General features: G+C 44.4%; 3 protein-coding genes across 3 annotated transcripts in view; 2 read left to right on the forward strand and 1 right to left on the reverse strand.

Moving 5' to 3' along the window:
* MED12L (mediator complex subunit 12L) overlaps positions 1–22,420 on the reverse strand; it is a 148,138-nt gene that overhangs the window by 44,123 nt on the left and 81,595 nt on the right. Inside the window, exon 15 of the mRNA XM_074152934.1 lies at positions 58–205. Within this exon, the coding sequence (XP_074009035.1) occupies positions 58–205 (148 nt within the window). The remainder of the gene's footprint in view (positions 1–57; positions 206–22,420) is intronic.
* Positions 2,521–3,540, forward strand: P2RY12 (purinergic receptor P2Y12). The gene has a single exon (XM_074152935.1). The coding sequence runs from the start codon at positions 2,521–2,523 to the stop codon at positions 3,538–3,540; it is 1,020 nt and encodes a 339-aa protein (XP_074009036.1).
* P2RY13 (purinergic receptor P2Y13) lies at positions 6,926–7,957 on the forward strand. Its single transcript, XM_074153524.1, has one exon. It carries the CDS (start codon positions 6,926–6,928, stop codon positions 7,955–7,957), a length of 1,032 nt encoding a protein of 343 aa, XP_074009625.1.

Here is a 22,420-nt window from a genome sequence, read left to right on the forward strand (position 1 = left end):
TCACAGCTCCCATGACCTTCACTACAGGCTACCATACAGCAGCGTTAAAGCATTTACCACCCATTTCAGTAGTACTCTTCTTATTCAGAATTTTGAGGATGTCTTTGGTAATCTTCTTCAGCTGATGTCTTGCTTCATCACGCTCCTTGCCAACACCATAAAGGAGAATCATGCGCTGGTTACACTCATGACTTGAAGATTCATCCTGAAAAGACCAGATACGAGTGAGGCCCCTTTTCTTTTTTCTGCCATCACCTGCAGAAACCTGACCCAAACAGCCCAAGCTGCAATAAACAATAACTAACTCTTTGTCACAAAAAAATCTCCTGTAGTTATCAGTATGGAGGAAACAGTGCCAAATGAAATCACTAAGGAGACAGGGTAAAACCACAGAGGGGAAAAAATGTAATCCGATATTATGGATTCTGTATGTACCTCTAAGGACAGAGGCAGGAGACGCACACGGATGGCCCTCCTAACTGTCCCCTGGATTGAGATTCAGTAGCAGATCAGTAAACAGAAGACAGGACGTCTTAGAAACTGTGTGCCATTTCTTTCTTACTATGTACAAGCCCATGGAAAAGAAGACGCAGCCTAATTCCTAAAATTCTATTTTGCACGTCCAAGCGAAATTGAAATATGCCATCATTTATTTAAATTGTAACTGGTTATATTTAGCCTTCTAATAAAATGTATCATATAGTGTTCATGCACTGTATATAACTTAAAAATTTGGAGAACTGCTTTGCCAGTCATATAAGGTATAAATATTTTGTTTGGTAACATACTTACCTTCCCCAAACTAACCAATCACTACCTTCTTTAAACATAAAACTACTTTGAAAGTTTTAAAGAAATAAGGCTGGTACAAAAACAATACTAAAGAACCACAAGGCAAAAAGGTAGTAGACGGGAGTGCAACTCTGTGCTCAGAAAAGTTGCAGAGTATTACAAAATACAAGCTCTCTTTTAAAAATAGTGACTCTGTAGGCCAAAAGCAGGAAGTAAATCTCTAATTATTTTTAAAATTTCTATTTCTCTCTTTCTTCTAGAGGAAACAAAAGCAGAAGCACTGAGAACGTCACCTGAAATTTGCAGCTGTCTCCGGCTAAGAAACCGGTTCAAAGCCAGAGGAAGGTCTAAGTCTCAGAACTGGGATGCACAGCTGCTCCTCCAGCCTCTCCTCACTCTGTGGGATTTACAGACGAACACTCCTGCCTGCCCACACGGTGAAGAGCTAAGAGGAACTGCCACCAACCCTCCGTCAGCAGCACCAGCTTCCCATCACAGGAAATACCCACACGTTTCATCGCTTCTCAACAGCGCGCTAGGGTAAGATTCTCTTTGATTTTGGGGTGAAGGGAGTGGTGTCTGACTGCATGCTTAGGGAATACTTATTTCATTAGGATTAGACTCGGCAGCTAAACCCGTTACATGCTTCAAAGCATAAGCCAATTTATTTCTATCTTACTGATAGAAATAAAACTTCGCAGCTGTGAAAGGAAGATGTCAGAGATGCTGGAGCATTGGCTGACAAAGTGTCAATTCCCCTGAGTGCTTTATTTGAGAGAGGCAAGGATCACACAGAAATACAGCAATTTTTACAATTGCCTCGCTACACTCGTGAGAATTACTCCTTTTGAAACGCACCACTGACTGATTCCACATCCCTGCCTGGCTTTCTCAGGCAAGCAGTTAGGTTCAGACCTGACCTGATCAAGGTTTTTGGACTAAGAGTAACAGTTTTCAGCCCATCCCCTGTTACCAACTAGGCAGATGCCGGCTGCTGAGTGTTTGTGGCCAGCTGTGGCCACCAGGAGCTCCTGGTTTCGTGGCGCAGCTCTAGCCAGGGGTCTCGGCAGCGGCAGAGCACGGGAGGCTGCAACTCCTGCGTGCGGGCTCCAGTCAATGAAGTTTTAAACTGATTTGCAACACAGCACTGGTAAAGTAACTGATTTAGGAAAAATGACAGGATAAACTGTCAAACTAGAAAGAGAGGCATCCATAAACACCTACATAAATAAAGCTACAAATAACTTCAGGCTTTGCTGGCAAACGTGTAACCACTGAAGCGACAGTCACCGTTAGCTGCCCCAGTGCTAGTATGCAGGGCTGAGGAGCAGGTTCTCCTCTCTCACTCTCTTCCCCTTGGAAGCAACACACAGTGGCTTTGTGGGGTGTCACCTCTACCCATTGGGTACCCGGGCGAAGTGGCGGTGGCCTGTGAGCTGAGCAGGGGCAGGGAGGGGAGGGCAGACATTGTTTTCAAGGACAACCAGAAAACAATGTGGGGAGAGACAGACGGACAGCCAAACAGAAATATAATAAAAAGGGGCAACTGTTTCCTTTTACTTCAGCCTGACATTGTTAAACCTGCAGTCAAAACAAGTTTAGATGCTACCCCTTTTCACACTGAGGAAGCCACAGAAAAGGGACATTTCTCCCTTATGACAGATATAACATAATTTAATTTTTTTCTTGTTTGTTTTTACAGGGAGCCGGGGGCAAGACGAAGTGCAAATGAAAGCCACAACCAACTTCAGCTATGCTAGAAACAACAGCAACTGCACCAGCGATAGCAGAATCAGTCAAGTCATTTTTCCTTTGCTTTATACAATTCTGTTCCTGGTGGGTCTCACCATGAATGGCCTGGCAATGTGGGTCTTCTTTAAAATATCCAGTAAATCTAATTTCATCATCTTCCTCAAGAATACTGTCATTTCTGACTTACTCATGATCTTGACTTTTCCATTTAAAATCCTGAGCGATGCAAAGTTGGTATCATGGGTACTGAGAGGATTTGTGTGCCAGGTCACCCAGGTTGTATTTTACTTCACCATGTACATTAGCATTTTGTTTCTTGGTCTAATAACTATCGATCGCTATCAGAAAGCCTCTTCGCCGTTCAGAACATCAACACCAAGGAGCCTTTTAGGTGCCAAGATCCTGTCCACAGCAATTTGGATATCAATGTTTGCTCTTTCATTACCCAACATGATTCTAACAAACAAAGAGAAAACGCTTGAGAACGTAAAAAAGTGTGCTCGCTTGAAATCCGACTTTGGCTTAGTCTGGCACGAAACTGTAAACTATATTTGTCAACTTATCTTCTGGGTTAATTTAGCAGTCATAGTTGTATGCTACATACTCATAAGTAAAGAACTGTACAAATCCTATAAAAGGACAAGATGCACAGGAAAAGCATCCAAAAAGACCGTAAATCTGAAGGTTTTCATCATTATCGCAGTGTTCTTTATTTGTTTTGTGCCGTTCCACTTCACTAGAATCCCCTACACGTTGAGCCAAACAAGAGACGTTTTTGAATGCTCTGCTCGGAACACCTTGTTCTATTTAAAAGAGAGCACTTTGTGGCTGACATCGCTAAATGCTTGCCTAGATCCATTCATATATTTTTTCCTTTGCAAGTCATTTAGAAAGTCCTTGCTAGACATGCTGTGCAAACACACAGCATTGTTGGAACTCAGAGCTCAGATGAAGGAGCAGAACGAAGGAGATGACACAGACGAGACACCACTTTAAAGCTAAGAACTACCCATACCCCTTCTCAGCCACGTACGTTTATTGGTGGGAGGAAGCAACACAAATCCTGCAAAGAATATATAGAATTTCACCGACTTCTTCAGAAATTGGTCCTACAGACAAAGCACAAGCACCCTGGAACCAACATCACTGACTGCAAAAACGGTGAAACTGAGAGAGCTTGGAAAAAACCAAGAGCACCAACTGATCACAACCTCCACGCTTGTCAGAACTGCTAGGAAGAAGTTTGAACTTATAATTGGGGCTGTAAGGAAAAAATTAATACAGTGTCATGAAACGCTACAGATGAGATTATGAACTGCAAAGATTTTGCAGAAATAGCTTAACTTGGGCCAGAACAAAGTTGATAATAACACAAGATCTGGGAGATGCAATTAAAATCCACAGTAAGCATGATTTTTTAAATACAGGGAGTTGTCACCTTGTATGCAACTGGCAGACAACAGAAATATAGGACATATGTAGATAAGCTATTTATCTGTGCAGAATTTTGGTAACAGAATAACATTTTGCTTATCTCATTATATGCTTGCAGTTCTTAATCCATTGACCAATAATTAATAGTTGTACGTCAGAGGAAATTATTTCATAATCGGGCTTATGTTGATGTGAATTAAATCTTCAAATACTTCGCCTTACTATATGAAAAATAAACAGAAATGTACACTTGTATAGATAACATTATATTATATGAGAAAAATATACAAAGACTCAATTTACAGAATACTTAAATCTTGAAGAAAGACTCATGGTAAAACCTTTACTGATTATTAAGGGTACCTTTTTTTGCATTGTATAAAATTATAACAACTTCGCCTTTTTCATTTGGAAAAGTTGAAAAAAAACAGTAAAGTATTTTCAGGTATGTAACATTTTCAGGTATTGTAACAACCACACATGAAAAACGTTCCAGGCTATTGTAATAAATTATGGTTAATTTATCATCACTGGAAAACAGCTCCAATTCAGAAATATGTTTCACCATCGTGCAAGAGCTCAGTCCTGCCAAAAGCCACTGCCTGTCTACCCTTCTCCAGTACTTACCTGCGCCTGGCAGGGCACCAGGCGTTTTCACTACTGATTTCCTAAAGAGTTAAAAGATGGTTCACTTACTTTAGCCCTCAGCCTTAGAGTTTATGCATCTCTTATAACCTGCCTAGATGAATTAAGTATTTTACAAAATGTTTCGTGCACTGCTTATGCTGGTATATGCACCAACACCGATTACAATCAGTAGCTGGGTTGTTACACCACAGAAAACAGGTCACCATTATTTCCCTGGAACCAGCGCTGCCAGACACCCCAGAGCACGCTCCCCACAACCAGCTGGGGCCCAGGACTCATCAGCTCCAGCTGATGCCCAGAAGGAAGCGCGAGATGCCCCACTTCCACCCAACACCCATTCCCCACATTTTTTCACACCTACACATGGAGAGAGAGTGGCAATTATCCGGCAGGTGCTTTTCCTGATCAGATGAGCGATTTAGACAACAGACACTACAGCTATCCATGCACCACACAGCAGTTGCCAAGAGGATACATGGAGGCACTTGATACCTGCCTCTTACAGCTGGGAAGAGTGTCAAGAGGCCAGCATGGAAGAAAACGGGCAAGATGCTGCTTTGGACATCAGTCCTGGGGTATTGCAATGGACCGTCTCAGCTTTATATAGCTCTTGATGAATGAACAGAAGCTGGGTGAGGCAGCTAAGGACATGTCACACTGATGACAACGGTCAGGGTGACCTTCATCCTGGTCATCCTCAAGGATCTTTGCTCTCTGCCAGCCATTTAACACCAAAATCATGGACATCTACATTAACTAAAATGTAGATACTAATGCCCAAACTTCTTGTCAATGCAGCTGCAGCCTGAGAAACTCAAAAAACAATCCACGTCTGCCCACAAAGGGATGGCTTGAACCTGAGCTGTTTCCCACATGGCAGCAAAGAGCCTGAACCCTAAGTAACATCAGTTGACAGAAAAATACAAGACAAATCACACGACTCAGCTAAATTTATACAAGATGTTCTGTTCACAGAGAAATGCGCTAGATTCCAACATTATACATAATAAACACATAATAAATACGAAGCATACCATGCAAGGGCAGCAGCTTCTGCCAGAACCAGAAAATGGCTGTAACCAGCATGCTCTATCACCTGGCTACAATGATGCTAAAATAAACCAGAAAGCCCATTCTGGAAATCAGAAGTCAAGCTCAGGTTCATGTGTCAATATTAATAGGCTACAGAAGGAGGGAACAGTTCCAGAACATGTCAGTGCAGATGATTCTGTAGCCAAGTAACTCATTGTAAGGGTGGCTCTGAACAGACTTTTCTGATCATGTATTTGACAACGACTAGCGCTGTCCAGAGCGGGGGAACTCACACACACAAACAAGAACTCAGAGCTACATTTGAGGATTATCCTGGAAAGCTGTCAGGAAACACTCTATGTTTGTTCACCCCATGTCTCTAATGGAGCCACATCATAACGGCACAGTGTAGGTGTCATCAGGTCTGCCTCATACAAAGAGAAAGTCAGAAAACGTGCCTGTCTTGATGGATATAGTAATTTTTTTCTTCATTAGTGTAGGAGAAGGCAGTGTACTTTCTGACAGAGCGCAAAAGGAAGAGAGAAAAGCAACAGCAAACGTGATTAACTAACTCAGGCGATACATAAAAATGAGGAAGGAAACAACACACTAACAGAAAAAGTCGCATCTTTCTACACATTTCCCCATTCTTAATACTTTGCTCAAGGCTTCTGTCAGCAGAGGAACAGCGGATGAACCGGAGAGAGCCAAAGACCCCTCTCTGAAACAGCTGCTGCCAGGTTTGCTCAGGTACTTGCAGGATCATGTGGTGTGATGGGGCACTCGGGCATTTGGCTTTGAGATGTAAGAGGCTGATAACAAGCTGTCTGCATCTTATTTTGAAAATGTTATTTCAGTCTGAGAAAGGAAAGATGTTGTGTGCTTGGTAAGAAATAGCAGAAGTCACCTTCCCAGAAGCACCTCGCTTTTGGGCCACAACTGTAAAATTTCTATTGAGTGTTCAAATACATTTGCATGTAAAGATAAATGGTGCAATCTGCTGTTATACCTTGCTATAATATTATCTTAGGCCTCCATAATGAATATATACCATTTTAACTTTTCATTAGACATTTGTTTGTGAACAATGTAAGCAGATATTTAGATTTTCTATGAACTAGAAGAGAAATCAGTCAGTCTATTTAAAGCACATTCAGGTTTCGTGTTTATTTGTGTAAGCCTGCCAGTCACTACAAGAAGCATGTACTTTTAAATACAGCGTGTTTTGTGTTTTCTCTCTCCTTTTCACCCAAGTCTATTTCAAACAATGGGAGACTTCGCAAACAAGAGTATCCTCAGTAACTCCAGTGGAGCACCCTCCTCCGCACCGTGCCAACGAGACACCACAGTCACCCACCTGGTCTTCCCAGTACTGTATACACTTGTCTTCCTTCTGGGACTCGTACTGAACAGCCTGGCTTTCTGGGCTTTCTTCCATATCCCAAGCACATCAACTTTCATTGTCTACCTGAAAAATATCTTAGTTTCTGATTTTGTAATGACCCTGATGCTTCCTCTGAAAATCCTGACGGACTCTGGCCTGGGACCATGGCAACTCAAAGCCTTTGTCTGTCGCTTCTCAGCCGTAGTATTTTATGACACCATGTATATTAGCATAGTGCTACTTGGCCTCATTGCTTTTGACAGATTTCTCAAGATTGTGAGACCTTTTGGGAAGTTCTGGGTGCAAAACCTGACCTCAGCAAAAATTCTTGCGGGTCTGGTCTGGCTCTTCTTCTTCGTTCTCTCTCTACCTAACATGATCTTATCGAACAAGAAAGCAACACCCCAATCCGTGAAGAAGTGTGCCTCGTTGAAGAATTACTTTGGACTCAAATGGCACGAAGCCGTCAATTACATCTGTCAGTTCATTTTCTGGACTGTTCTCATCCTCATGTTCCTATTTTATATAATTATTGCCAAAAAGGTATACGAGTCTTATATAAAAACACAGAAGAAAGACAACAAAAGTGAACAAAGGATCAAGGGGAAAGTATTCGTCATTTTCACTGTGTTTTTCATATGCTTCGCCCCCTTTCATTTTAGCAGGGTTCCCTATACTCTGAGTCAAACGACCACCCACATGGACTGCCACCTGCAGAACCAGCTCTTCGTTGCGAAAGAGAGCACGCTGTGGCTGGCTACCACAAACGTCTGCATGGACCCCCTGATATACATGTTCTTGTGCAAACCATTTGTAGAAAAGGTGTTATGCAGGAGAGTAAAGACATTTCGGAAAACAGATCAAACCAACCCAAAAACCGAACTGGACACACGAACGTCGGCTACTCAATCTTGACTCTGCAGCCTCACGCTCCACAGTCTCTGCATATTCACAGAGAAGTTTCAAATAATTTACTTCTTCTGTAGAAAATGAAAGGGTGGTTGTACTCTAATACTAATACGTAATAAAAATGGCACGATGGATTTCCTTATTTATGCTTGCTGCTTAGCCTTGATTGACAAAAAGCTGTCACTCGAACCGCCGGCCCTGATCTAAAACCAATCTTCCCCCTGAGCTGTGCCCTCTCATTGACACCACCATCGCTAATCAAAGCTGGGGAGCCCAGCCGTGTCTTGGTTGTGCCTGCCCAGCCACAGCGCTGCCGCACTCACACCGCAGGGATCCGTACCGCCTCGGAGTCACTCATGCGACTTCACAGCCATAACCACATCGGTCTGAATAGAAAAATAGCATCGATGATGCATAAAACTAACCATGATCAGTCTGTAACCTTGAGTTGCTGTGCTGGCTCTGCAAAGTGAATGAGAACATCATTTTTTCTGATTTGGTCACTAAATCAAGTCCACCTTACAGAATACAGACAAACCACAGCCTATGAATTAAAACACCTTCATATAACTCAAAACAATCTACAGAATAATCATATCCACTTTAAACAAAAAAAACCTTACTTGTTAACACTTACGGACTATGGCTGCTTCTAAGGACACTTTAGCTTTATTTGGGATTAAACCCCAGAGCTGTTGAATTTGTGTGTCAGTAATTCTTACACTGGGTGTCAGCTCAGCTGGCACATGGCAGGGCAGGGAAGAGGAGGGACTGTACTTCACAGAGGGAAGAAGGACACGGTCCCTCCCCATCCCTACCCATTTCTCTCACACACGTAATTACTTTCCTGCCGCCTACACTGTTTCACCATTCTTCCTCTCCACTCCTGGCGGCGACTTCAGTGGAGGGCGCAGTCAGCAATAACCCAGTGCCCTCAGAGCACACTCCTTGCCCAGGCTAGCAGAAGGCCCAGGACTGCTTCCCCTGCCCAGGGCAGCCCAGAGCCACGCAGCATTCACCCCTGCCCTACCACTCGCCAGAGGGGAACACCCAGAAATGTCCCCCTCGGTGACACATTCACCCTGCCCAGTCCCAACGATGGGCAAAGAGAAGGCAGCAAGCAACGCTGCCTAATCCTCACCGTCCAGAAGATCCCTCTCTACCCAGGTCACCACACCACTCGCAGAGCTCTCCTTTAGCTGTCCCACAGGAGAAGTCCAAATGGACTGTCCCTAAAGAGAAACCGCTTTTTAATCCAAAAGCCTGGCATTTATTTCACTATTTAAAGATGTGAAAGAAATACCAACCATTTATTGACTCCAACTCCACAAAGTATATTAAAAAAAAAAAACCTGTTAAGCTTGCCTTAGACCTGAGCCATTCTTCCTCTCTTCTCAAATAACCTGTTCCTACTGCTACTTGTCCCCTGACATACCCATCACCCTGAAGGACCACCCCAGAGGACCACCTCTGCATCACGCACCGCTCAGGTGACATGGCACTGCAGAAGGGGCCTCGGGGACAGCACCACAACTTGCTCTCTTCCATCAACCCTCTTGCCTGGACACTTGTCTCTGTGCCACTGGAGTCCCCAGCACCTTGCTGAGAAAGCAGTGACGTCCCTTGTTAACAAACTTCACTTCTCAAGCTCTCCTGCTAGCTTTATGCCTCCTCACACGTGCCAGGTGCTTTGATCATCACTCGATTGCTATTTTTAGAAATTAAATATTTACAGCAGCCTAATACAATCATGCAGGTTGCTCCATACAGCCTGATTTTTTTCAAAGCTGTTTTTAGATTAGTGTGCATTAATTACATCTGCCTTTGGGATTCCCCAGCCTCTGCCACACAGGTAGGTGTATATACATTATTTAGTAATTTCCACTCTCTGTACCTTCTCCACTGGGCACGTTGCATACTTTCCATAACTGTAACACCCTTTTACAACTAGAAACTCAACTAATCCCGTCAGCTTCCAGCTGGTTCCAACCTTCCCTGTAAAACAAGGTTTTCTCAAACAGCGTCTTCCTCTCAGGATTAAATGCTGTTCAGGAATTAATTCTTCTCTCCCCCACACAGAGTGTTTAACAGGATTAACTTAGCTACTTTAGTAAAAGTAAATATATTGAAAGCTTAGCTACTTAAAATAGTCACCCCTTTAGCAACTGCCTAAAAAAATGTATGAGTCTGAAAATGTTTCTCTAAGCCTGTTGAGATAGCACAGCAATTAAAGCAGTGACCAGAGCTAAACATCAGGAGGAGACAGCTTGTAAATCAGATGGGATCTTCCACCAGGCAGGTGCCCATGGAAACCAGTGTTCCTGAGCTTTGGATGTATGAGGGAAGAATTCAGCATGAAACTGTGCAGCTCAGTCCTCCCTCTTCCGAATGACTGACACCAGCACAGCTAATGCGGAGGTCCCCAGGGCTCCCAGCACAGACTCACATCCAGCTCTGGATTTAAAAGTGGAACTCTGTCCTATATTTGTAGTTATTACAGAGAAAGACAGTAACATAAAATGAGCAATATCGTAGCGATAAACTATCAAAATGTTGAAGAACAGAAAACTTATTCCTCTGTGGAAGTTGTTGGGGTTTTGTTTTGTTTTTTATTTTCTCATTTCTGCTGCTTGTAATCCAGTGCTCATTTAACGCTGTGCACAAACACATACTGGCAGCACACACAGTTAAGAACCAAGAGCCTGCATGTAAGGGTGGGTGTAACCACAAAATAGGCTGAGTTGCTCCTTAAATAAGGGGTGTGCCAAAGGTTTCAGAAGAGTCTTAATCATCTGTTTTTCAGCTGTTGCTTCTTATGTAGGTAAAAGGGAGCCAGAGTTACCAAATTCCGTAGCGGAGAAATGCAAGGTGACTGCAAGGGTAGGACATCAGGTTGATCCACTTACAGGAAAAAGAAGTTCCCTAAATGGTAACATTTGGGATTTTGCACTTTTTTCTGCAAGTTTTTAGATCCCTGCCTCCAGATGGAAGTAAGAATCATACGAGTCAAAACTCCTCAAAGTTTAGGTCTCTACTTTTTAAGGCTCAAAAAAATGGCCAAAGCAGTATTTTATTTTTTACACCTGACCAAAATGGAGACGTTTTTTGAAAACAGACTGCCTTCAGAAACACGGAAGCCATGAGCCTAGATGCCATAGGAAGCTGCTTTTCTGGGCTCTCCAGATTTCTTTAGTGCAGTCAAGGAATTTATGTAATTCAGTAAAGTTTACCAGCATATTCAATACAACAGTCAGCATTTTTCCAAATCTGATTTTTCTCCCAACTTAAATTGAAAAGTTAAAGTTACAACTGACTCTCATGTCTCAGAAGCAGCTGAGAAACATCTGCTTTTCCTAGATTCAGCAGCTGTACAAGAAAGAGCAAACACATATAAAGTTTCCACCTTACGTGTGCTTACTCCAGCCTGTCACCACCATAAGGCAGCAGCAGAGCTTTTCCTTTCTGCACCCAAACGTTCATTTGCTCACCTTGTCTATGTTCCAGACTAGAAGCAACAGACAACCTAGAAACTGGAAAACTGGCACCAGGCCTTAAACTTGTTCAGACAAATGAACTTTATTCCAGGCTCTTGTGGTCCAGGTTCACACGAAAACTACTAACACTTATTCTAAACATTTTTACAGGTTGTTTGGCTCTCCAGAGGGGAACTATAGGGCAGTAGGCAGTCGAGTTTTATAGGAAATCAATCTTATTTAGATACACAAAGGCTTACATATATTTCTTTGTATATTTTATTTTATTTTACTTGCTTTTCAGAAGAAGTAAATATATTATACCTTTGCCTAATACACGCACCATCTAGCCTTCCCGATTTGGTAGCAGACTGCCTCTCCACCATGGGACAGCAAGTTAATTCCTGAATACCTAAAGACAAATTCTGCACTTCATATGTGTCCCGACTCTCCGGCACAGTGATACACATCCTTCCATCAAGGCTCCTACAACTCCGAGTACTGAGAAAACTCTCATAACATACAGCAGTACTTTAATTAATTAGAAATGCAAAACAACAATTTGCATAAGTGAGTAAGAGCTGGGAAGCCAAGTTGAGCAACCGAGATATTACCCATACGACGACACACAAACACACAGAGCCAGCAGCATGTGAAACCAAAGGCACTAGAATAACCTAAGTCTGTAGACAGGATCAGCCAGCCAAGGTGCACAACTTCAGGTTACCTATCAACATAATGCAAAGAACTCCAGGATAGAGGAAAAAAAAAAAAAGAGCTTTTTAAAAGTCAGTTCTTAACTAGCTCCTTTCCTCCCTCTTTCCCTTTTAGTAACAGCCATCAAAACAGTGGTCGAAGGAAACCACCTAAGGAAAGGGGAAGCGTCACTCTTCCAAGACACTTCCACTGACAACAGCACCTCCATCTTGCACTTCTGAAGGTATAACGCTGGGTAAATCATCCCAGCATTACAAGCTCTGATCATCCTACCACTTTTCAATGTTTAAAACAAAGAAAAAGCCAGTCTCATATATTATCCAGGTGGCTAATCTGCTTTAAAAATAACCCTGTAGTTCATATTGCTAAACACGATAGTAAAGGAGTTTTAGAATGAAGCAACACAATAATTGTTGTAATAATGTCGTTCGGGCTCTTATGAAATCTGAGAATTGCTCTCTAATCACCAGAATACAAAAAGGAACATCCAACCTTTAAATATGTGAACAATAGTAAAGTTATAGGTTAGCTTTCAGCTTCTCTTTACATCAGAGCTTCACATTTCTTTCGCGCTGTTTTTACGACAAGCTCCATAGCATTTCCTTGTCATGCGGCGGCCAGTCCTGACTTGCTCCAGCCTGAGAACAGCCAAACAACAGACCTGAATTAAATGCCTACTAGGGGATGCTATGGCAGTGGTTTCCAATCCATTAAGTTTTACTGATATGCCAAAATACAGATATTTTAAAGACAAGTTAGCGTGCCGTTGTACCACATTCAAAAAACAAACCAACCAACCCCATTCTCATGTAGATTTTATGAATCCATTTATTATTTGACCACTGTTAACACACAAACTCTATTCACAGAGTACCAACTATTAAAGGCTTGGGTCTCTGTAAGAAATTAACATTAGTACTGACAGGTCTACGTTGTAACAAAGCCAAAGAACAGACCCTTTGGACAATGGTTATCTTACCACTGGAGAGGAGACCACAGTGGTGAAAAAGTGGTGCTAAGGTAAGATGGAAAGCTGACTAGAAAGAGGTCTGACTCCAGCAGCAAACATCTGGTGTTGGGGAAGAGATCTGAGAAATCCCCAAAAGGGCAAACAAAGAAAGAGACTTAAATGAAATCCCTCAAACTCTCAAAAGGAAGGAGATGAGGCCGACCCCAAAATCAGCACAGACTTTGCACAGCACCCTGTCCTCAGGTAAACCAGACTGTGCTGAAAGTCAACCAAGGAGCTCAAAGTAGGAAGCCCATCCAGATATTCCCATAGCTCCAGAGCCTCCCAGTTACCACCCAGCCACATGAGAGAGGGCAGGACAAACAGCCTTGTATGCTCCCCAGAGGAATAATGAGGTCCCCGCTTACCAGAGAGCAAAGACAGTGATTTATGGAGACTGGAGAGGAATACCTTAAAAGAGATTTAATGCTGAGATATCAAGCCGTTTGCGTGGCTGTGCAGTGAGCCGTACCGTACCTGAGCTGCGCTGATGATAGCACTTCCCACCATATCCCAGGGCAGCTCTCACTGCCCTCTCCATCGGATAACTTCTCAGCTCAAAGGAGCAGCCTACGAGACCATCAGTCGGGCACATACTCCTGTCTTACACAGGCTACACTAAGAACAGAGAACTGGACCACCACAAGTAACTTTAGCATGGAAAAAGGCTGAAAGCCCCAGAGGAAGCGAAGCAAAGACTGGAAGGAAAACAGAAGGCACCATTAGTCTAGAAAGAGGACAAGCAGTTGGGAGAGGAACAAAACACAAGCAGCTGCTCGACACTGGAGCACAACAGACGGCTGAAAGAAGGTGAAATGCTGGCTGGCACACACTGTCCTGCATAGCCATGTGCAAGGTCTGAGAGAGGGAAAGACTCTTTCAGAGTGGAGAAAAAGCCTTCTCCATCCTCAAGTGATGTGATGTGTGCGATGGGGACCATCACTTAATGTCAGAATATCCAGCTCCTGAGATCAGTTTGGCAGCTTGCAGTAATAATGCTGAAAACATGATAGAAGTATAACGCATGTTCCTGCTGGGTTCATTTGCATTATCTGTTTTGCCTTGCAAAAGCTGGTCTTCAAAGATGAGCCATGGCAGAAGTCTCCTACAATCAGGGACTATACCCAATTCAAGGGAGAGGTCCTGCAGCAAATGGGAATTTTACAGTCTGCCCACTAGCAGAAATGTGGAAATTAGGACAAAAGCCCCTGGACACACAGCCAGGTGAAGCTGTTCCCCACTGCAAGGAGGGAGCTGATAGGACCTGCTCCTGCTCCAGCTCCTCACAGGGCTCCACGCAGCTGCCAAGGGCACCTACGCACAAGGCTATCCAGTCTCAGAAGAGGGGAGCTGGGATTCAGTCCCTCAGATCTTTGGGGAAAAAAGGCAGAACAGACAGAGCAGTCCGAGAAAAGTGACTTGGCAGCCATTGCTCTCTAGCATTAAGATGCCCCATCCCTGGAATTGTCTAAGGCCAGGCTGGATGGGGCTTTGAGCAACCTGCTCTAGTAGGAGGTGTCCCTGCCCATCGCATGGGGGTTGGAACTAGATGGTCTTCAAGGTCCTTCCAAATCTAACCATTCTATGATTCTATGATTCTAAGATTATTTTTTCTTTTCTCCTGAAGATTTAACGAGGGTGATATATATTTGCTTTCTTTTTAAGAAGGCAGCAGAAACGGGAAATTAAACACCTCATCCTCCGCTGACACGAAGCAAAATTTTGTCCTAAAATAACTACTGCCATGATTATTTCAATGCTCTTAAGGAACCAAATTATCTTACTCTAAATATGTGTACACCCAGGACCACTGATGACAGGACTGCAACACTCAGCGGGCTTACAGACACCATGACAGTAAAAAGTATGCAATAAACAAACAGTCTAGTCATTTTAGCTGAAATATTTAGTTACAGACTTAACATTTTGCTTTCATCCTACACACTACTTAGAAGAGAGGATCTGTTAAAAGCACATTAAAGATGTCTAAATATAGTCAAATTGATAACTGACATGATAATCTCGATTAGCAGGTATTTGCATCTATCCAGCACAGGATTTTTCAGTATCACATTAAATTCACATTCGCCCTGCAGACAAAACCGTATTAACCAACAGACACGGGCACGGTTGCGCAGGTTGCTGTAAAACACGACTTCAGCCTGTTCGCAACGTCTCCCTGCAGGAAGGCTGCTGCCTTTAACAGGCACTAACCCACCTCTCAGGTGAATCACCGTCTGCGTCCTGGGCGCCTGAGCTGCTCCGGAGCCAGGAAGTGAGCGGGAGCGCGCCGCTCACCTACCCTGGCATGTGAGTCATTCCCAGGAATGAGAAAGCCAGTTGCTCCAGTTGCTCCTGGCCAGGGGAATTTTGACTCTCTGATCAGGTATCGCAAAATAAGGCATCGGAAGCAAAAAAGCTTACTTCCAGATATGGTTTGTTTAACTACCTTATCGCAAGAAACACCCACGTGCCTACTGTAGTTTTAAGATGCACTTTGGAGGAGTCTAAGGCGCTTTCGAGATGCAGCTCAGAGACAAGCGGAAGGCGACAATGGTGACAGGTAAGTGATCTTTGAGCATCTGAAAAGCGTTTGATAAGTTGTTCTGTGAATCTTCTTGCTGTTAATCACCCTCAAATGAAAAGAAAACAGGAATTAAGATACAGTTGCCGAAATCCAGATTTGGAACCATAAACTGAATATCAGATCAATTAAAAGCGTGAAAAGTTCTCAAAATAGCGCAGCTTTACTAACCTTTTATTCATTCATTAAACGTTACTTGTTGTCTTTTTCCCAACGGCAAAAAAAAGGTTTTCTACTACTCATTCCTTCTTAGATATGAATCGAAGTGCAGAAGGTTCCATGGTTTCAGTAACTTAGTTCCTGGTAGAGTTTAATTCATATCAAGTAAGATTCAGTAACTAAAACACCTGAATTTGGTATAAAAGGTTTGGACCGTATTCCTTTTCACCTCTTTCGGTAAAAGAAAGCATACTTGAATTCTCTTAATTATATTATACAGAATAAAGGTTCTCTTCCTTCATACTTCACTCAGATCGTGTTAAAACTTGTCAGGTTCACTGGAAAAACCACATAGCTCCGAACAAGCAACTTACAAACTATATGTCTGATTAGTCTCAAAGTTTGAGAAATGTATAAGGCACTTTCAAAAACCTAGGTTGTTTAAGGAGTATTTTAGATTGCAAAAGGTTATTCTTAGTTACGAAGAACTGAAAGTAGCAGTGCAATTAAAAGTTTTTTAAAAAATTACTTGCCACTTCTGCATTGTAGGGATTGTAGACATCTGCCTTCTCATTACGTATGCTTGGTCTGGAAACTCTGGTAGCGTTTCACCTTTTTTCCATCTTTTTTAAGAAGATTCTGCAATCTTCTTTTTAAAAGGGAAACCAGGAAACTCAGGCAAGCATTAAGCTGATGTCACGTATTCACTCCCAGAAGTACAGGCCCTGGATCACATGAAAGCCGCCGGCATTTCTCCAGTTAGGAGCCCGCTCTGGCGGGCACCTCGGTCTTTGGGTAGGCAACCAGCTCTGGGGCACCAGCCAGACCCTTCCCCTTCTCCTCCCTCTCTGCTCTTTGGAGAAGGGGAGCTGGCAGCACCTGGGGAGAACCTCCGGAGCGGAGGATGTGGGTCAGCTCCTGGAGGAGGGAGAGGAGAGCTGGGGAGCAGAGGAGGGGAGACAGGCCGAAGGGCGTGCAGGGACCCCAGAAACAGAAAGCATCTGTTTGCATTAGGGGTGTGTGAGAAAAAAAGCAGCACATTTTCAGCAGCACCAGCCGCTGGTTCCTCCTCCCTCCCCGCGGAAGGTTGCCTTTCCCAGCTCAGCCCTGCTGTCTCACCCTCGGCTCCCCTCCCTAGCTGCCAGGGCTCCCCCAGGGCAGGGCGGGAGCGGGGAGACCAGCTCGCCCAGCACCTGCACCCCGCAGCCCGTCCTGTGCTAGCACGCACCCGTGCTGGGCGCTGGAGCATCAGAGCTCCCGGGGCTCGGGGCCGTTGGGAGCCACCAGGCCACAGGGATCCTGGGAGCACGGCTGAGTCGGGAAGACAACCAGGAAGGGCGGCCGGACAGGGAATGTACACCAGGAGGAAGGTGGCAAGTCACAGTCCAGAGTTTGTCCGACACTGAAGCAGCCCTTTGGAAGCTAGATGCTCCTTCTCAGCCGGGAAGCCTACTCCACTCGCTGCACGTAGCCCGAGATGAGCTATATCCAGGAACAACTGAAGGGGGAAGCTCCTTCTTCTATTTTCAGGACAAGTCACTTGCTCGACTCCGCACAACAAAGTTCAGATAGACCTACTGTCTGACCAAGTAAGCACTACGAAAAGCCAGTCAAGACATCTGCAGTAAGACTGTAGCATTAAACCTGAAGTTTGCAGTATTTATTAAAGGTTTGGAACTAAGTGAAAATGCGCCTGACATAAACCAAGAGCTACAGACCCACCATATTGCTGTCAGCTACCAGGGCTCCGTAAGAAACCAGGCTGCCAGAGACACTAATCCCAGTGCTCCCAAGAAAGCACTAGAAGAAGTCAGTGATATTAATTCCCACATTTCAGTGGTGTTAACCCTTCAAAACACAGAAAGTTACAGTACCTTCTTAAACAAACAAAACCAAAAGAAAACTCTCCCACCCTCAATTATCAAAAGTAGGTTTCCACATCTGACCAACGCTGAACCTCACATGAGATACTACAATAACCACTACTTCTTGTTTTTCCTCGGGAAAATGTCAGTGACATATCGAAGTGACAACTGATGATGAGCAGTACAAATCAGGCTCGTATCACCTTCACTGCAGCAGCAGCTTCTGCCACTGTCCAAGGAACAGACAAGAGCTGGCGAAGCAGTTTGGGCCGATGCACAGCGGCAGCTCCCTGCAGCCGGCACCCTGAAACCCCGCCTGGATCTGCCATCCGTCCGTCTGTCCACCTGTCCCCGAGAAACAGCAGAGTAGAGACTCCCCGGGCTGCTCATGAAAAATCGGGGTTGCACCAGGCTGAACTTCTCCCAACCATACCCCAAAATCCCCGTGTCCTTTTCTTTCCTCTTTGAAATAGCGGTGTTGCTGCAAGTAGCTAACATGCTTCATTGTGGCACAGCAAGAGATACTGAAGCACAAAAAAAATAACCAGCTGCCAACAGCACATGAGGAGTTTTTTGCCCTTTTGCAATGTGAATTAGAATTGGATATAAAAAAAAAAATCAATAGAAATTGTTTCAATGCAAAGTAAAACACCTAAAAAGTGAAACTGGAATTACGCAGAAGTTTAAATGGCACTGTCTACATGCATGTACAAATAATAATTTTTCCCCACGAGATAATTCTTCATAGTATCCCCTGTAGCATTTGAGAGACGTGACAGATGAACAATAGCCAGAGCTACAATGGATGAAGGTATAACGTGGTTGATCACGTACCTTTGTTTCTTTTCTTTGTGAGACCCAGACGACATCTTGACTGTTTTTTAAAGTTTTATTACGAGCTTTTTACTTAATGTTTTTCATTGCGTAATACCAATAATGAAACCTAAACATTAATATTTTTAGCAAATAGCTCCAGCCCCTCTAGCCTGACACCCAAGAGAGTCTTTGCCTTGCCGGCACGCTCAGAGCAGAGGCTCCGGGGAGGTCTCTGGGCTGCAGAGGGACCCGGGAGCAGCTGCGTGCCACGGGGCTCTGCGGCAGCGCCGAGCGGAACAGCCGGCTGCCAGCTCGCCTGGACAGAAGCCAGTTCCTCTGGAAGGAGCTCAAGACCACCCAAGCACCACATGCTGAAACTGAATAACCAGGTTTTGCTTTTTAGCCCAAACTATTGTGTTTATAAAGCTTTTCAAATTTAAAAGACTAGGACTTCGGGATAATAAAGCGCGCTGGATAAGTAAGGAACAGCTTATGGAAGTGAAGGGGGATTATTTGATGAAGATTTCTGTGCTGCCCATTGTGCCAAGAACAGAGCCCACGAAAACACAAGCAGAACAGGAACAAAAAGGCTGGGAGAAAAGCTTGTGAAGAGATTAAAAGAGGGAAAAGCTGAAGTTATTCTGGAGAAATACATGTAAATGCGAACCTGCTTCCGGCCTCCCCCTTGGAAAGGAAGACTAGAAACGTGATGTGGTGAGAGATTAAAACTGTGTCTTCCAAGCAGCAAAAGAACTGCAATCCAGTGGGATGGAACAGGGACAAAGTCTGCAAAGGACGTCAAACTGGGTGATACCCCAGAGGGTCGTGTTGCCATCCAGAAAGACCTCGACAGGCTGAAGAAATGGGCCGACGGGAACCTCATGCAGTTTGGCAAGAAGTGCGAAGTCCTGCCCCTGGGGAGGGACAGCCCCCCGCACCAGGACACGCTGGGGCGCCGGCTGGAAAGCAGCTCTGCAGGGAAAGACCTGGTGGACAAGATGAACGTGAGCCAGCAGCCTGCCCTTGCAGCAAAGCAGGACAACAGCCTCCCAGGCTGCATTAGGCAAAGCACAGCCAGCAGGAAGAGGGAGGGAGCCTTCCTCCCGGCTCAGCACGGTCAGGCCACACCTGCAGTGCTGGGTCAAGCTCTGGGCTCCCCAGTACAAGAGAGAAACGGACTTACTGGAGCCCAGCACAGGGCCCCAAAGATGGCTAACATACTGGAGCATCTGATGTACTGTGGGGGCTGAGAGATCTGGGACTGTTCAGCCGGGAACAGAGGTGGCTCAGGAGGATCTTATGAATGTGTACACATACCTGCAGGGAGGGTGCAATGAGGACAGAGCCAGGCTCCTGTCAGTGGTGGCCAGGCCAGGCGGCAGTGAACACAAGCTGACACACAGGAGGCTTCATCTGAAGACAGGGCTTTTTTGTTGTTGGCAGTGTTTTGGTCTTTTTCTTTTTTATTATTTTTTTATTAATTACTGTGCAGGTGTTCAAGCCCTGGAAGAGGTTTCCCAGAGAGACTGTGGAGTCTCCATCCTTGGAGATGCTCTCCACCTGACTGGACATGGTCCTGGTCAGCCAGCTGCAGCCAATGCTGCTCTGAGCAGGGAATTGGAGCTGATGAGCAACTGCAAAAGGCAGTGTCAGGAAGGAGTTGAAAAGATAGCGGGTGGAGGCTAACCAGGCAGCAGCGAGCAGGTGGTGGTGACGGGGGAGAGACCAGGACCACACTGCTCAGAACTTCAGGGCTGCCACCTACACCTAACCCTGCTGAGTGCCCTGCGCATCTCGCACAGCAGATTCTTAATGGGGGTTCAAAGAAAGCAACTCTATAGGGTTAGGATACAGCTTCCACTATCAGTAAGTTTTGTGCAACCAGAAACTACGATCAGCAGGATCTTCTAGAAAGAAGCAAAGGAAACATTCCAGAGTTAATCCTTTCCTCCCGTCTAATTAGAGGCTGCCATACTGAGAAAAACATTCATTATCACGACTCTGCCAACCATTGCGTTGTACTTTCTTTAAAAAAAAAAAAACAAACCCAAACAAAAAAAAGGGGAAAAAAGGCAAGCAATTGCAACACATAGCTCCTCTTCCACCACCAACAGCCGTTTACCTGCTGCCCAGAGGGACACCATTTCTGTTGGCAGTTCTCTCCTAACTCCTAACTATGCTTTGGAGCATCTCCCTTATGAAGAAAGGCTGAGAGAGCTGGGACTCTTTATCCTGGAGAAGAGAAGGCTGAGGGGAGACCTTATCAATGCTTATAAGTATCTCAAGGGTGGGTTGAAGGAGGAGGGAGCCAGACTCTTTTCAGTGGTTCCCAGTGAGAGGACGAGGGGCAATGGGCACAAGCTGGAACATAGGAGGTTCCACTCAAATATGAGAAGAAACTTCTTTACGGTGAGGGTGACAGAGCCCTGGAACAGGCTGCCCAGGGAGGTTGTGGAGTCCCCTTCTTTGGAGATTTTCAAGAGCCGCCTGGATGCAGTCCTGAGTAACATGCTCTGACATGCTCTGGGCAATCCTGCTTCAGCAGGGGAGTTGGACTAGATGATCTCTATGGTCCCTTCCAACTCTAAAAAATTCAGTGAAATTCAGTAAATTCAGTGAAACTCTTTGTGTAAAAGCAGTTGCGGCCGAAAGGAGACACACGTTAGCGCTGCACTTCGAACTACACCGCTTTAGAAATGGCAGTGGAAGCACTGGCCTCTTCCACAGAAAAGACCAGCGGCGTACAGGCAGTTGCTGCACTCAGTTTGCACAGAGCCAGGCACAGTGCAACAGACCAGGGCCCACAATAAACGCGTCACAGTCGTTTCTCCTTTTGGGTCATGAAAAATGCACATGCTTGTCATTAATGCAACAAGGGACTGGAAAGCAATTCTTCAGTATCCCTTAGGAACAACAATGCATATTCAAGAGGAAATAGAATTCATGCATCTTCAGGCTCTGCAAGTAAAGTTTAAAAAATAAACAGTCTGAGAGTCATGATTAACATCACTTACTAGATTTTGTAACCTCTGCATAGAAAATCTGAGTCAAAATAAGTGAAGTTAGTTAATAGTAATCTATGAACTTTTAATGAGGGACAGTTCAAAAGACAGAAAAAAGAGAGAACTTGATAATTCAGGCAGCATCTCAAAAAGGTCTCATGTCAGAGCTATCTTATATAGGGAAAAATAAGGGTTCGTACTCATTCACTTCAAATGAGAAAAAAAAAGAATGGTTACATTTGAACACAATATTCCAAAAGTGACTTTGAAAAAATTAGATATGTCCAAATGTTTATATTTTTTCAGTGGGAAAACAGTATTTTCCTAAAGGCATATTCCCCCAAAATTGAGAATTTTGCATATTAAACAAGGCTTAAATTAAATTAATACTTACTGCTACACCCACTTACAGGTGCAAACTGAATGTGAGATTTCAGGCAACACCTGCAGTAAAGCATGGGTAGAGACTGATGTAGAAAGCATAAATAAGCACATTTAGCTGGTTACTCAGATGCAAGGTAAATCTAGCACAGGCACTGGAAATACGCATGGTACTATCAGCTGTCATATACAAAGGACCAAAAAAGGCTAAACCCCAAATCTCAGTAAGTGACTGCATGTGGGAAGCTCTACAGCTTACTGGAATGGGGTACTGATAATTTTTCTCAGAGACATCTCTTGGGCAAAATGACTGTGGGGAAGGAAGTCTCCGCTAGCAGCGCGTCTCAATGCGGATGTAGAGGGACTGCTGCTCCCACGCGCCTACCGGCACGGATGTTGGCTCAGGGTTCGGATGAGGCTTCCACGGGGAGGGACGGTCCCTAACCACTGGCATCACGTGCCT

The sequence above is a fragment of the Numenius arquata genome, chromosome 9, assembly GCF_964106895.1.
Source record: "Numenius arquata chromosome 9, bNumArq3.hap1.1, whole genome shotgun sequence".
Lineage (NCBI taxonomy): Eukaryota > Metazoa > Chordata > Aves > Charadriiformes > Scolopacidae > Numenius > Numenius arquata.